Source organism: Micropterus salmoides, unplaced genomic scaffold (assembly GCF_014851395.1).
Source record: "Micropterus salmoides isolate LMB-PRFRI ecotype aquatic unplaced genomic scaffold, ASM1485139v1 Ms_hic_scaffold_2, whole genome shotgun sequence".
Classification (NCBI taxonomy): domain Eukaryota; kingdom Metazoa; phylum Chordata; class Actinopteri; order Centrarchiformes; family Centrarchidae; genus Micropterus; species Micropterus salmoides.
This window is the reverse complement of record NW_024041150.1, coordinates 19,133,223-19,150,472: the sequence shown is the minus strand read 5'-3', so window position 1 is coordinate 19,150,472 and position 17,250 is coordinate 19,133,223. Positions and strand designations below refer to the sequence as shown.

Below are 17,250 nucleotides of genomic sequence, written 5' to 3'. Positions count from 1 at the left end.
CCAAGGACAGATCCTTGAGGAACTCCATGAGTAACTTTGGCGTGCATGGAGGACTCATCGTTAACATGTACAAACTGAAATCGATCTGATAAATAGGACTTAAACCAGCTTAGAGCGGTTCCTTTAATGCCAATGAAATATTCCAGTCTCTGCAATAGGATCTGATGGTCAATGGTATCAAATGCAGCACTAAGATCTAATAAAACCAGTACAGAGACAAGTCCTTTGTCTGATGCAATAAGGAGTTTATTAGTAATTTTCACCAGTGCTGTCTCTGTGCTATGATGAGCTCTAAATCCTGACTGAAAATCCTCAAATAAACTATTGCTCTGTAGAAAGTCACACAGCTGTTTAACAACTGCTTTCTCCAGAACCTTAGAGAGAAATGGAAGGTTAGATATAGGTCTATAGTTGGCTAAAACATCCGGATCAAGTTTGGGCTTTTTCAGAAGAGGTTTAATTACAGCTACTTTAAAGTACTGTGGTACATAGCCTGTTGATAAAGATAGATTGATCATATCTAGTATAGAGGTGCTGACTAAGGGTAGAACATCTTTAAGCAGCCTAGTCGGGATGGGGTCTAAGAGGCAGGTTGATGGTTTAGATGAAGAAATAATTGAGTTAGATGGTAAAGATTGAGGGAAGCAAAACAGTCTAAACATGTATCTGGTTCTACAGCTGTTTCTAAGGTTCCTGAGTTAAGAGATAAGTCGGTGCCAATTGAGGGCAGGTCTTGGTGAATTTTGTCTCTAATAGCTAGAATTTTATCATTAAAGAAGCTCATGAAATCGTAACTACTGAGAGCTATGGGAATACTTGGCTCAATAGAGCTGTGACTCTCTGTCAGCCTGGCTACAGTGCTGAAAAGAAACCTGGGGTTGTTCCTATTTTCCTCTATTAATGACGAGTAGTAGGCTGCTCTGGCATTACGGAGGGCCTTCCTATAAGTTTTAAGACTATCTTGCCAAATTAAACGAGAATTTTCCACTTTGGTAGAACGCCAATTCCTCTCAAGTTTCTGTGATATTTGCTTTAATTTGCGAGTTTCAGTATTATACCATGGAGCTAACCGTCTTTGTTTTAGTATTTTCTTTTTTAGAAGGGCTACAGAGTCGAGTGTCATTCGCAGCGAGCCTGCAGCACTATCAACAAGATGATCGATTTGGGAGGGACTGAAATTAGCATAGGAGTCCTCCGTTACTTTGTGACTAGATAATGTATTTAGAGCTGATGGGATCGCATCCTTAAATTTAGCTATGGCACTATCAGACAGACATCTTGTATAGAAATTTTTGCCCAGTGGCGAGTAGTTCAGCAATACAAACTCAAAAGTTATCAAACAGTGGTCGGATAAAGAGGGATTCTGTGGGAACACCACTAAATGTTCAATTTCAATACGACCGCTAGTCTGTTGCGTTGCGATGGAGAGAAACTGAGTGGATCTGTTCACACTGATTTTAATAGCAGATAGCTTATTATAATGTTCATTGGTATCAATCTTAACACTTTACTGAAAACATGTTTTACGTTATGATATTCCACCACTGGCACAACATCGAGCCTATCATTGCTGGTCCCTGCTCCGACAGGAGTCCCTTATTTTTCTGTGTTGAAGGTGGCAAACCTACCATCTAGTGACCTCTGGCATAGAGCACTAATTGTTTTACCTGCTCTGTAGTTATGATACAGTGATTTCTGCGTAATGAGGAAATATGAATATGAGGAAAATGTATTGTAAAACCCCACAGTATAGCTGAACCCACCTGATGCATACTGCCTCTTCATGTTCACTGTAAATAATTTAATATGCTTTGTTTTAGGGACTCGTCAGTACTACTTTGAGAATACGGCACAGAACTGGACTGAAGCTCAGAGCTTCTGCAGACGGGTCTACACTGACCTGGCCACCATAGAAACCCAGACTGATGCCTTTGCTGTAATCTGGACCACACCAAGCTACAGAGGCAAGTACTAATTATTGAAAACGTATACAGAACATAAACATAGTGTGTATGTACTGTATGTACAATCGTACACATTCATCTATAATTTAAGTCAATTCAGCAACAATTTTAATTCCAGCTGTTATATAATGAACATCTGTTTGAACAGGCAAGGCTTGGATAGGCCTCTACGGTGGGGGCTGGAGATGGTCCCTGAGTAACAGCAGCTTCTATGGTGAAGGAGAGACAGAGTTTAGAAACTGGGCTCCTGGACATCCCTATAGTCCTAACGGACAACAGAACTGTGTGGTGCTTCAAAGCTATTACTATTACTATTACTATTACTACTTCTATGACTACAATGGAAAGTGGTTGGACGTTAATTGTAACTACCCATTCTACTCTGTGTGCTATAACGGTGAGTTTTCTTATAGCATAAGAACAAAAAGCTAAATAGAATTTCTGCATAGCATATAATAAAAACTTTTCTTCATCAATATATTTCCAGGTTCAGTAAATGGAACATCAACCTTTGTAAAAGTCGACACACCTTTGAATTGGACTGAAGCTCAGAGATACTGCAGGGAGAATTACGTCGATCTAGCCAGGTACAGTGTGCACTAATGAAGACTCCAACACATACAATAGTTCAGTACTGAAGCAACTACTTAACAACTACTATCTGTTCTGTTGATTCAGCTAATTCAGTATTGTGACAGTTGATTAAATCCCAAATAGATTGGGAAATCAACTGTTTTAATTTATCTTTTTTTTATCATTTGAATCCTTCTCTTCCTGTCTGTTGATTTAGTAATATTATTTTTTAACTGCTTCGAGTTATATATTTTTCATCCCTAGTTTCATGACTGTGTGGCTCTTGAATGGATGGATAAGCAGTATTAGGAATAGAAGTATAGTAACATACCTTAGTTTTAAGGTGACTGATTTAGATTTTAAGATGTTAACAGCTATGTTGTCACTTGACCAAATCCTTAAATAATCACACAATGTACAATATTATATTTCCCAACTGGGGGTGCAGCGATTACCGGACGGCACTATTATTATTATATGACGGATCACCTGTTCTACAACTTGCTGTTAAAAGGTCGCTGCTAAAAGCTCAAATAACTGCATCAAATTTGATGCAGCACCAAGTAAATGTAATTCATAATAACTTTAACGTGGCAAGTTGATTGGGAATTAAGTATCAAGGTGTCACTTACAATCGATGCCATAGAGGTGAGAGTCCAGCTTTCAGTGCAACGTAAACAAACAAAGCCGGTGTAACCTTTCAGACCCACTGCAACAACAGCACTGCTGCACTATGAGACCCATTATTTTCAAAGGCTTGCACATGGCATGCGGTCAAAGTAGTTGAACATTTGCGCTGAGCAGCTTCCTCGCAGTGCAAATCACTTCTTTGAAGAAGTAGTCCTCTTAAAACCTAAAAGTTAGGCTTTGTATGATAATATGCCAGGTGTAAAACACTAACATAACATCAGGAGCTTATAGACTAACAGTTAAATGCATTTCAGTTAGTAATAACACTGCATGACAGATGTTCTCAGTGTCTTTCTGTCATTTTCACAAAAACTTATATGTATAGATGATGTGACGGAAAGGCAAGAACAGTCACCTCACCCAGATTTGAATCTGGGTTTACAGGGTACCAAACATGCAACTTGACCGCAACACCAAAGGCTTATTGGTATGGCATTAACAGCACAGACTCAACCGTAGTGAGTGGTCCGTCACAGACGAGAGTTGATGACAATAACAGTTCAGTTTATTACGCTCCTTAATAACTTCACTTATCCCTGGCGGATAAGTGAAGTTAGTATTCCCCCTAATAATACTTACATATTATAGAAATATAATTGTTAATGTAATTAAACATTAACTCCCTTGTGAAAGAGACTGTGTCTCAATGGGACATTTCCTGTATAAGTAAAGGTTTATATAATAAACTTAAGTCATTACTAATGTTGTGAAATTAATTAATGCATGTTAATCATGATAAATGTGAAACCGTGATTATTCTTCTGACTATAATCATACCAACAAAATCTGTTATCTTTTACCTCTTCAGTTATATTCAACTCACCCTTGATGTGTATATACTACTGTTTCTCTCTCAGTATACGTGATCAGACCGAAAATGATGTCATCAGAAACCTGGCTGCTGGGGACTCTGTGTGGATCGGTCTACACTCGGAACAACTGTGGTCTGATGGGAGCACGTCTCTGTTTCATTACTGGGCCAGTGGGCAACCAGACAGCACAGAGCAGTGTGTCACCACAGTGTTCAGTAACTCAGGACGGTGGTCAGATGATAACTGCTCCCTCACTTTCCCGTTCATCTGCTACTCAACAAGTAATGCATCTTATTTCTGCTCACATAGAGATTCATTTCTGCATTAGAACAATGTTCTTCTGCTAAATGCTGCTCAGAATAACATACTATCTATAGCAGATAAACATGTGGAAATCTAGTGATCATGTTGTAAACAGCACAGTAACATTTATCTTCCTAAAGAAAATTACTTTCTTGTCTGTAACGTTAATGTTTGCTATGTATAAAATGTTCTCAAAAGACACAAAATCACCCAAATCAAGTCAAATAAAATGAAAACTCTGATTGCAGAAATCTGCTATTGAAATGAATGTTTCAGAACAAGAAAAACAACAAATACCATAAAAATTTTTATTATTTATTATTCAAAACATCAACCATCTATACTTACTTACTTATATGTTTCTCATCAGTATAATTCTGTTTAAATTGAGAAATAGCGATCATGTCAGTGATAATGTCAACATGCCACACATAGACAAACAACCAGTCACACTCACACCTAAGGACAATTTTAGGGTCACCAATTAACCTAGTCCGCATGCGGAGAGAATTAAATAAAATTTATTTATTATAAACAAAAGAGCAGGTCTAGACCGTACTCTGTGATGATATTTACAGAAGCCCAGCACTAGGCGACAGAGGCAAGGAAAAACTTCCTTTTAAGAGGCAGAAACCTCGAGCAGAACCATGGCTCAGGGTGGGCGGCCATCTGCCTCGACCGGTTGGGGGTGAAGGAGAGAGAGAGGGAGAGAGAGAGAGAGAGGGAGAGAGAGAGAAAGAAAGAGAGGGATGGAAGGAGAGAGAGAGGGGAGGGAGGCAGCCTACACAATATACACACAGAGGTACACACAGTGAAGATAATGTTGCTATAGACTAAATGAAAAATGGTACAGATATTTATAATAGTGTTAATGGTAACCATCGTAATGTTAATGATTATAATAACAATAATAACAATAAGACTAGCAACAATAGTCGTTGCAGCAGAGGGTGTCGAGCAGGAACACGGGGGCAGGAGGTGACCCGCAACCACAGATCCAGACTCCACAGCTCCAGAGCCAGAAAACCTGCAGGAAGTGATAGGAGAGAGGAGAGGGACGAGAAAGCACAAGACTACCAGAAAGGGGAGAAGTTGTGTTAGTAACATGCAATAATGGGATGAGGTTGCATACAGAGGGAGAGAAAGTAGAGGAGAGAGGAGCTCAGTGCATCATGGGAAATCCCCCGGCAGTCTAGGCCTATAGCAGCATAACTAAGGGATGGTTCAGGACTCACCTGAGCCAGCCCTAACTATAAGCTTTATCAAAGAGGAAAGTCTTAAGCCTACTCTTAAATGTGGAGATGGTGTCTGCCTCCTGAACCCAAACTGGAACCTGGTTCCACAGGAGAGGAGCTTGATAGCTGAACGCTCTGGCTCCTAGTCTACTTTTGGAGACTCTAGGAACCACAAGTAACCCTGCATTCTGGGAGCGCAGTGCTCTGGTGGGGTAGTAAGGTACTATGAGCTCTTTAAGATAAGATGTTGCCTGACCATTAAGAGCTTTGTAGGTAAGAAGAATTCTATTCTGGATTTTACTGGAAGCCAATGCAGAGAAGCTAAAACAGGAGAAATATGATCTCTTTTCCTGGTTCCTGTCAGAACACGTGCTGCAGCATTCTGGATCAGCTGAAGAGTCTTAACGGACTTTTTCGAAACAGCCTGATAATAAAGAATTGCAGTAATCCAGCCTAGAAGTAACAAATGCATGGACTAGTGTTTCTGCATCATTTTTAGACAGGATTTTTGCAATATTACATAGGTGAAAAAAGGCGGTCCTTGAAATTTGCTTAATGTGAGACTTAAACGACATGTCCTGATCAAAGATAACTCCAAGATATTTAAGACTTCTCAGCAACCCTTATTGAAAAAAAACATATTGCAAATGTCAGAGGGTAACTTAGTTAATGCCATTGTTGTGTGAGGTCATTCAGCTGCTACTCTATGGAATGGCACTATGTGTACACTTTTCAAAGAGTTTGTCATGAAACAAGCCTACATGAAGGCAGTATAGTTGACTGTTACAAGTTACGTAGGCTATGTAAGTTGAGTAAGCTATGCAAATAACATTACTTAACTTACATAAGTTAACTGGTGTATATATCATAGTTCTTTTAACCCAAACCATGATTTTTTCCTAAATCTACTTTTAGTGCTTAAATCTAACCAAATTGCGTTTAGCTGTGCCGTTTATATGTGATATTAACAACGTGCCACTTCAACAAGGCAACACTAAGAGATAGGCCTTTGAAAGTCTAACCAGACGTTGCATATTTATTGTTGCTAATTTGACCTAACTTGAAGTCAAAAAACGTCTCCTGGTTCTCTGGACTAATCAGAGGCAGATAAATAAAAGCAACAGGTTAATCTGTCTCACCTCATGCTGGGCGATGTACATTCAAAAGAAACTATGAAAGCATTACCTCCTTCATCAAACAGAGCCTAAAATAATAGCAAAAGTAGGGTTTCCACTGTGTATATTTTAGCTCTGGGGCTTTACCCAGGAGCTACAAGTGTGACTGGGGAACATTTTATTGTATTTTGCTGATGTCCTGCTTCTCTACCTGAAGTTAAGTACTGAACTGGCCAACACATTGGCAAGAGGTGGTATTATGGTTTTTGGCTTTTCCCCTCTCCTTTATTGAGTTATATCTTTTTTGTGCATGTAATAGGTTTGCAAAGTGAAAAAGCCCAAAGTCCAGCCCAAAGGGAGTTCCCATCCCCCACAGAAAACTCTGCTCTGAACTGCCTGAAAACAGCTCGTTTGTAGTCCAGCCTTTTCTTCCGCTTTTTTGTGATGTCACAAGTAAATACGTGTCATAATGCTCGCTGATACACTAGCCCGACATGCCCTCAAAAACACCAGTGGAAAACCACTTAGCTGCAGCACACACCTCTCCTCTCCCTTCCAAACACTAGCTACCCTCCAGGCAGTCAGTGGACATAAAGTTGTCACTGTGATGTAGAGACAGAGCTCAGTTAAAACTTAATGGATGAAAGAGACTTTTGTTACAGATTAATAACTCACCGCTCTGAAACTCTTGCTCCAGTCCATGTTGCCAACCTGGTCGGCAACATGTAGCCTACAGCTGAATCAAAGCTGGTTACTGTCTTTTCGCTGACCCACCTTTCTCTGCTTCTGATTGGCTAGTAGGCCTTAACTAGGAACTGCCCATGTGCAAGTCCCAACAAAGATCATTTAGAGACAAGAATTATCACTCCATAGCTAAAACGAAGCCTTCAACACAGGGTGAAAAGAGGAGCTGCAGCAATGTGCAGTATGACAAAATATGGTGTTTTTTGAAAATTAAACCACGTAAACCTGTTCTGGTACAACCCCTGAATTTGAACCTGAAAATGAGCATAATACCACCTCTTTAAACTCCTTTACTTCCCCATGGTTACTGTCCTACTTAAAGTACCATGAATTTTAAATTCTTAATTTATTGTTCATTACATATGTCTTGTCAAACACACTGTGATGTGGTTAGGTATAAAATGTGACATTCTTGCTAATACAAACATCTACTGTATCGCCAATAGCCACCACTGGGTTTTCTTAACAATGGAATACAAAATGTAGCAACCTTAACAGTCATGGAGTATTAATAATTATTACGAAAACTTGTTTGTTGATAAATTCATTCCCTTCTCTTCTTCTCTCTCAGCTCCTCCAAAAACAGAAGACTTCAGATCAATAGGACAAAATGAGACCAGTATCACTCTGCAGTGGAATAAAGTGAACAACAACTTCAGCTTTATTCTCCAGTTTAATGATGCAGAGATCAACATCACTGCACCAGATGGAGATGGACCAGTAACTTACACAGTCTCATCTCTCACTGCTGCAACTGAATACACATTCACTCTCTTCTCTGTGATTGAAAACGTCAGAAACAGTGGAGTAAACATTACTGCAGTTACCGGTAATATATGTCACTTTTATCAATGTGGGGACACAAAACAAAACCATCTTAAACTCTTAGAGATTAATCCATTTTTCACTGCTCTTTTTGTCTCAGCTCCTCCAAATGCAGAAAACTTCAGATCAACAGCACAAGATGAGACCAGTATCACTCTGCAGTGGAACAAAGTGAACAACAACTTCAGCTTTATTCTCCAGTTTAATGATGCAGAGATCAGCATCACTGCACCAGATGGAGATGGACCAGTAACTTACACAGTCTCATCTCTCACTGCTAGAACTACATACGTATTCACTCTCTACTCTGTGTTTGAAAACGCCAGAAGCAGTGGAGTGAGCGTTATTGCAGTCACTGGTAAGATGTTTGACTTCATTAATGTGTATAACATTTTAATCTTGCAACTTGGGAAGCTACTGGACAGCTATTATTATTTACCAGTAGCAGTAGTTTTTTTCTTGTTACATTTGAACATTTTTCATACAACTGACGTTTGTCTTGTCTGATTTTCATGAACAAATTATCAATTCACTTAAAAATATTCTTCTTTCCAAAACATCTCTCACTCTGCCTACTGCAACAAAAGGGCCATGTAAGTATATCCATTTGTTACATTTATTACATGGTCTGAACCTTTGCCTCGAGTGCATTAGCTTGATTGTTATTGACATCCTTTTCAAAGCTATATTATTTTTTCATCTTTTACTATGTGTTTACTTCAACTGTTGCTGCTTATATTTACATAAAACCAGAGAATACATTATTGTTTTAGGGCTGGGCACGTTAACGCGTTATTATTGCGTCAACGCATTAATTAATTAATGCCGACAATTATCACACATTAACACAGTTTCTATTATTAGGCTATTATTTTGAAAGTGCGTTGCTCACTGGCTCTGAATACACATACAGTCATAGGAGGGCTGGGATGTTGATCATCCTGCAATTCACCCACCCAAACAAGCAGCGGAGGGAGGCTTCAGCAGACTTCGCTGGATGCAGCGTGTTGGAGAAGTAGATAAACAAAAGCAAGACAAGCGATCAAATGCCTTACATAAGTGGACACACTGCATACTGATTAGTATTGGGGAAGGTGTCGGTCTTAGGAAAGTTAAAATCACAATGTAGTCGCTTGGCCCCGTGAGGTTGCTCTTTGCTCCGGTGATCAGACACAGCACTCCGCAAGTGAACGGCAGGTGCTCTATGGACAGTAACAATGGCAACGGCTTCTGTGTGCTACACAGCTGTAGCCTGTTTAACTTAAGTTACAATTATAATGTTACATAACTTTACCTGATAGGCCTTCATCTTGTTTTACAAGCTGATGAAAGACAGTATTTATGGTTATTATGGTTATTATATTTCAAAGCATGTTGAATAGTGAGCTATAATAATGAAATCCATTATCATGTAGATTCTTCTATGTAACATGTTGTGTATTTATGTCAACAGATTATGTTCTTGCCCTGAACGTGAAATTAGAGTTGTTGACTCAGCTGTCAGACTCGGAGTTGCAGAGTGTGTTGCAGCAGGAGGTGAGACTAACAGCTGTTACAGGTTTTTTTCAATGTTATGAATAGTTTGTTGTCACTTTTAATTCAAATAATCTACAAACTATTTTGTTCAGTTTTAACAATGTTTTTTTGTGTGTGTTTATGTGGCTTTTTTTTTAAAGGCCTTGAGACGATACGGATTGTCGCCACAGTTGTCCTTGAAAGTGTTGAGACGTAAGATCAGGACATCAGGACCGATTCATTGAAGGAGGATGGATCTGCAAGTTATTTAGACTTTCCACATTTTGAATTGCTTTCCTTGATGTGAATAATAAAAACTGATGATAGGAAAGACATTTTATCAGATCTTAGTGAAATGTAGTTTGACCCCATTATTCTGCTTTGTATTTACTTATACCAGTACTACTACTTAATACTTCTAATGTTATGAGGATAACTTGTTGTATGTATTGCTACTGCTACTACTACATTGTAAAAGATATGCTCCTTCTCCTGCATTAAAAAATCCAGAAGCCATAAATATGCAAACGTTTTTCATTTGGAAAGTTGAACATATATTAAACTCAGAATCAAGGTGAACACAGAGAAGCGAGGAAGATATAGCAAGTTAAAAAATTAGTGACAGGTTGGACCTCAGGCTGGAATTACAACAGGGAGTGAATGAGAAACGACTGAGACTTTCCTATCAATTAAGGTTCAAAGCTAAAACTCTAAACCTCCACTGAACAAGATTTTGCCATTTGAGTGAGAAAAGGCATGTGGCTACATTTTGGTGCCTTTTTGTGCTTATGGAGATAAATATACACACAGCAGTTTACAAAACAAAATCTAGTCCTAAAAATTAATATAAAATTCAACTGAAACACCATCGATATTTTATGCAAATTTTGGGAGGATACCTGTGAATCATCAGCACATTCGTTAAAGTCACCACTTACAATTAAAAGGGAGTTTGAATACTTCTGTAAGAGTTCATTTAATTTTGAAACTATGTGGGAGAAAAGCCCTTTGTTCAGAGAGCGTGAGTTGTGACCATAAACATTGCATACAATGAAGAGTGCATTATCCTGCCTAATAGTCTGAAGGATTTATATCAGTCTGAAGGATTTATTAATTAACTACAATAAAATGGTTAAGGATGCGAGAACACACTATTTTTCTGAACTCATTACTACACATAAACACAATCCCAGGTTTCTGTTTAAGACTGTGGATCAGCTGGTAAACCCAACCCCTCCTTGTGCCTCAGCTGGAAGTAATGATGACTGTGAATTGTTTTTATCTTATTTTACCAATAAGGTGGTGTCAATCAGAGCCTCTATTACCCCTGCGGCCTCTTACTCAGAGGTTCCTCACCAGCAACAACAGAGTTTTAACCAGTTTTATCCCATCGACTTGTCTGAGCTTTTAAAAACAATATCACAAATGAGAGTGTCCTCCAGCCCACTTGATATAATACCTACAAAATTTTTACTAAAAGTAATAGATTCTGTTGGGCCCCATTTGATCTCTGTTTTCAACAGCTCCCTATCTACTGGTTGTGTCCCTGATTATTTTAAAACGGCTTGCGTGAACCCACTTTTAAAGAAACCTGGTTTAGATCCCTCCCTCCCACATAATTTTAGACCAATTTCAAAACTGCCTTTTATTGCAAAGATTCTAGAAAGAATTGTGTCCAAACAGCTGCTCACTGTGCTGGAAAATAACAAAATATTTGAAAAGTTTCAGTCTGGTTTTAGGAAGTACCACAGCACTGAGACTGCCCTGCTTAAAGTCACCAATGACCTTTTAATGTCTGCTGATGAAGGTATGTGCTCAGTCCTTGTACTCCTGGACCTTAGCGCTGCTTTTGACACCATTGATCACAACATCATGTTAGACAGACTGAGGCACTGGGTGGGGATCTCTGGTACTGCCCTAGAATGGTTTTCATCCTACCTGTCAAATAGGAAGTTTTGCGTGTCTGTAAACAACTATGTCTCTTCATTCTGTCCAGTTAAATATGGTGTGCCTCAGGGGTCGGTCTTAGGACCCATTTTGTTTTCCTTGTATCTGCTTCCCCTTGGACATATTATCCATAAACATGGCATTTCTTTTCATATTTATGCTGATGACACACAAATATACTTGCCCGTCAGATCCACAGACCCTGGAATACTTCAGTTCACTTAACAACTGCCTTTGTGAAGTTAAAAAATGGATGTCAAATAATTTCCTCTAGCTGAACTCAGACAAAACAGAAATCCTGGTCATCGGGTCCCAGCAGATGGCAAATCAAATACTGCCATCTGCTGGTTCCCTAGTAAATCACATTAAGCCTGTGGCAAAGAACCTTGGTGTTTGGTTTGATAGTAATTTAAATTTCGAGCAGCACACCACAAAGCTTGTTCAATCATGTTTTTATCAACTTAGAAATATAGCTAAAATTCGATCTATGTTAACTTTTAAGGACACCGAGACCATTTTACACGCCTTCATCTCATCACGCCTGGATTATTGCAACAGCCTTTTCACCAGTTTAACCCAAAAATCTATTGATCGACTCCAGACTGTCCAGAACTCAGCTGCCAGGCTTTTAACCAGAACAAAGAAATATGACCACATTACTCCTATTTTAGCTTCATTACACTGGCTCCCAGTATGTTTTAGAATTGACTTTAAAATTCTATTGATCACTTTTAAAGCTCTTCATGGCCTCTCGCCTTGTTATATTTCTGACCTTTTAGTCCCATACGCACCAGCACGTACCTTGAGATCCTCGGGCAGAGGTCTGCTGTCTGTTCCAGAGTCTCGACTGAAAACTAAAGGGGACAGAGAGTTTGCTGTCAGGGCCCCGAGGCTCTGGAACAGCCTGCCCGAGGAAATCAGGTCGGCTGAGTCAGTGAACTCTTTTAAGTCCCTTCTTAAAACATACTTTTATAGGAGAGCTTTTCCCGATCTTATTTGACTTTATTTTATCCCTTTTATTTTATTGTATTTTACTAATTTTATATTAAATTTTCATGCTCTTATCTTTTTTTTTTGTATTATTCTTTACACTTGTTAAAGCACTTTGTAACTTGTTTTTGAAAAGTGCTCTACAAATAAGGATTATTATTATTATTATTATAATAACATAGTTAACCATCTGCCATCATCATCTGCAGTTTTTTGTCACCTGCTCCCTTTGGCTCTCTTCCAAACAGCAACATGGATGCGGCAGAGTGCAAACAGAATAATGACAGATCTGACAGACCATCCTGTTTTTTAGGGCCGACACAATGGACAATGTCAACACCCTCCTCCAGGTATTCCCGTAGCCCTAGAGCAACCTTTCCAATCACATTAATCACTACCTTTTTCACATCCTCGTTGGCCTCCTCTTTCAGCCCGTGCAGCTTTAGCGCCCATCTCCATCTATAACGCTTGCATTTGGCGACTCCTTCCCTCAGGAATCTGTTTTCTTTTTTCCGATTTTCAATCTCTTGTTTCGTGTTTTCCAGTTCTTCTTTATGGTGCTCAACGTCCATCACAAGTAGTTCAACAGTAAAGGAGAGTTTCTCAATTTGCGTAAAGGTTCTTGTTTTCAGTTCAATGTGCGAAATTTTAATGGAATGAGTTGTCGAGTTGTTTGGCCAGTTCACCACAAATTTTGGCTAAATCTTGGATAGCAGCCAAAATGTCTGCGTGGCCACTCTCCTCGCTGTCACCATTACCATTACTGCGCTCGCAGTTATGAGGTGAAATGAAAAGAATGTCAACTGTGTCCTCTGGGTTAACGTCAAGTTTATTCGATACATCTTCTTTACCTGAGTCTTCCATAGAAGCTTCCGTGTTACTGACGTGAGATTTGAAAATAGTTTCTCAATACATTTGCAGCAAACCCACTCTTTTTCAATAAAGTTATGAATAATAATATTTTAAATATTATTTCATAAGTCCTCGTTTTGGGGGCACCACCTGAGTAACCTACTGTCCGCCCAAGGTCTCAGGACGCCTTGGGTATGGTTCTAATAATTACACAATTATTCACTAGTGATAAGTTAGTTAATAATTGCTAATCGTTTTGAATCAGTTTAATCAATCAGTCAGTCTCATATCAAAGTCGTGAATCCTCTGTCCAGTGACCTGGATTTAAACAGTACACACACACAGTTCCTGTGATTAAGGTGAAATTTCTTAACTAACTAATGTGAATACACAGTGAGGTTAAATATATCAAAGACATACAACAATAATGATTAAACAAACAGAATGCAATCAATGAGCGTAAGATAGTTCAATGTGAGTCTAGTGGTCTATTGTGGGAAAGGATTTATTCTAAGGGAGCAAGATAACTTATGAACGCAAGTTATATGATCATGACTAAGGATTAAGGATCATGACTAAGGATTAAAGGCTAAAGGATTAAAGATAAAGGACATCACCTCGACCATAGAATGTAAGTTGCTTTGCCTTACTACTTGCAGTTTCTCAGCCGGATGGTGTTCGGACGGCCCCACGACTAGTTAGCGCTTGGGTCCTTGGTGTGCACAGTTTCAGCAGCTTGGCACGCCAGGGCCGGCTTTTTACTAGCAGGTTTGTCCTGGAGGTCCGTCCTAGTGGGCTTGTGGTTGAAGAAAACTTGCAGTGATAGGCCGTTAGCCTGGCTTGGTTCATAGTTTGATGTCCTCAGTGTTACTAGTGTAACTAACCCATGTGGCTGGGTCTGAACTTTGGTGGGAGCGGCGGAAGTTAATTTGACTGAAATAAAGCTTAAAAGGGAACTTGGTTATTCCTGATTTCAAAGTTGTGTGGCTTAAACGGTCTTAACAAACAAAACAAAAGAAAGTAAATTCAACAAAGGTTTGCGTGAATATGGCTAAGTACGTTGCTGGAAGACAAAGAATATTTGTCTGCCCAAACAGCACTTGGGAGTGGAGCAAACCTTTCACCCCTCTCTTTCTCTCAGGGAGAGACACAGAGAGATTCTGGGTTCTTCCTTTTAGGCATAAAATAATTAAACCAACACTGGCTGATTCACTACACTATCAAGCCGTCATTTAACCAGTTTCAAGTCAAACAAATTAGGTTGTGTTATCAAAAACCTCCACTTTTCTGACTAAGAGTTTAAAACAGCCTCCTCAGACCAGCGCCATCTTGGCCTCCCCCACGGACCTGTATTGTAAAAGCGCAGTGATTTTGGGTAAGAAGCGTGTGTAACTTCATGTGTGAGAAGCGTACGTAACTTGATGTAAATAAGGGTTTAATAACGTAAAGGGAACAATCTACGTCACAGACAATTCAATGTTATTTAGACAATAAAAAATTGGAACCAATTATAATACTACACACTATAATAAATGATAAAACAATGTTTTTTAAAGTAGAAAACAACACTTAACGCCGCCCATTGTGTGACGTTGTTGAACCAGGGAATCCATGTGTCCACCACAACAAATGAGCCTCATTGACATTGTATAGGTTTTGTTTCTGTGGTGCCAACACATAATTTTAACACATTATTACCACCACGTAAATCAGGGTTAAGGGGTCGTGTACGTTTCACGTATTTCTGTGAGATCAGGTTGATTATGCATCAAGGCCTAATGGTGGAGGAGTTATTCCTAATTCGTTTTGGGCATTTTTCCAGGATATAGGTGTCTGTTTCTAACATTACTCAAGTACTACACTTACGTACAAACTTGTGCTTGTAAATAAGTATTTTATTTTCATTCCACTTTCTACTTCTACTCCACTACATCTCAGAGGTAGAGGTTGGACTTTTCAATTCACTATATTTATCTGATTGCTTCATTTACTGCTTACTTACAAAACACGCAAAACTTATAAAGACTTCATAAAAATATTTTGTTATAAATTATACTACCCAATATTTTGTAGTACAGCTGACACGATTATTAAATTGACATTGAAATTAACTGACTGATAGACATTTTTAATGTAAAATCATTTCACGGTTTCACTACTGTGAAGATTTGCTGCTTTTCCTTTTAATTATTTAAATGTATTGGTAATTATTTTGAGGTTTGTACTGCTTGTTAGACAAAGCAAGCATTGTGAAGGTGTCATTTTGGGCTCTGCGTAATTGTGACGCCATTTCTCACTAATTTCAGAAATTCAATAATGGAGGAAATAATCAGCAGATTAATCCATAATGAAATTAATCATTAGTTGCACTCCTTTTACATTAATGGATAATGGTAATAATATTACATGATAGGATAACACTCTGGACTTTTTTCTGCAGCGACTACTTTTACTTTGCTGGTCCAGTGGATAGCACTGTGTTCTCCCCGTGTCTGCGTGGGTCTTCTCTGGGAGCTCGGGTTCCCCTGCCATCAAAAACATGTAGGTTCTCCGATCGGTGTCATTGACCAGACACTGATAAATATCTGGAGTGTGTCCTCGGACGCTGCACAGTGGCTGCCAACTGCTCCCTTGAGTGATGGGTTAAATGCAGAGAATGAATATCGCAACATGTACAGTGGGGAGAACAAGTATTTGATACACTGCTGATTTTGCAGGTTTTCCTACTTACAAAGCATGTAGAGGTCTGTAATTTTTATCATAGGTATACTTCAACTGTGAGAGACGGAATCTAAAACAAAAATCCAGAAAATCACATTGTATGATTTTAAATAATTAATTAGCATTTTATTGCAGGACATAAGTATTTGAGACATCAGAAAAGCAGAACTTAATATTTGTGTATGCTATGTGTATGCGACAATAAAGTATCTTCTTCTTCTTCTTTAAGTACATTTTCCAGATTTCCAGATTTACTTTCATAATTTTACTTTAGTAACAATTTAAATGCAGGACTGTTACTTGTATTTTTACAGTGTGGTATTTGTACTTTTACTTAAGTAAAGGATCTGAATACTTCATCCACCACTGACACACACACACACACACTCATAAAACTGAGTAACTTGAATTATTATTGAAAGGGCAACCTGTTTATATTGCTTAATAAATAGGAAAGTTTGCATACTGTGTTGTTTAATTTTGTTTGTCATGTCAGCAACCCGTAACAAACATCATAATAATAGTACCCTGTAGGGTGAGACAAGGGAGGGACACACTCAGATCGGGTTTGACAAGATCTGCATAGCTGTCCATCAATAGAAAATGTGATGACTGTAAACTTTCAAGTTTAGCTTTTACTTCCTGATCCCTGCAGGCAAGGCTATCTTTCTCATACAAGAGCCTGTTTCTCTTCTCTAAATCTTAACCACCCCCCATTTTCTAAGGACTTCAGCACATAAGTACTGAGCTTCCGTACAAGCAGACTACAGAAACTGACAGACAGCGGCGTCTGAAGTCTACTGGTAAGTAGAATAAATAACTGTACCATATGCTGAAGGGAAATTTATTGGTCATCTAGACACTTATCCACATCTAACCTTATATAAAAGGTAAGTAGAGTTGGTTTACACATTTAATGCATTTAATGTTTTTGTTCAAAGGTCTACCTCATGGATTATGGTCT

General features: G+C 38.8%; 1 protein-coding gene across 1 annotated transcript in view; it reads left to right on the top strand.

The window, feature by feature from the left end:
• The window catches only part of LOC119912223, a 359,916-nt gene that overhangs the window by 37,806 nt on the left and 304,860 nt on the right, over positions 1 to 17,250 (top strand). The window contains exons 8-10 of the mRNA XM_038731318.1: positions 2,113 to 2,361; positions 2,452 to 2,551; positions 4,085 to 4,320. Coding sequence (XP_038587246.1) covers positions 2,113 to 2,361; positions 2,452 to 2,551; positions 4,085 to 4,320 — 585 coding nt within the window. The remainder of the gene's footprint in view (positions 1 to 2,112; positions 2,362 to 2,451; positions 2,552 to 4,084; positions 4,321 to 17,250) is intronic.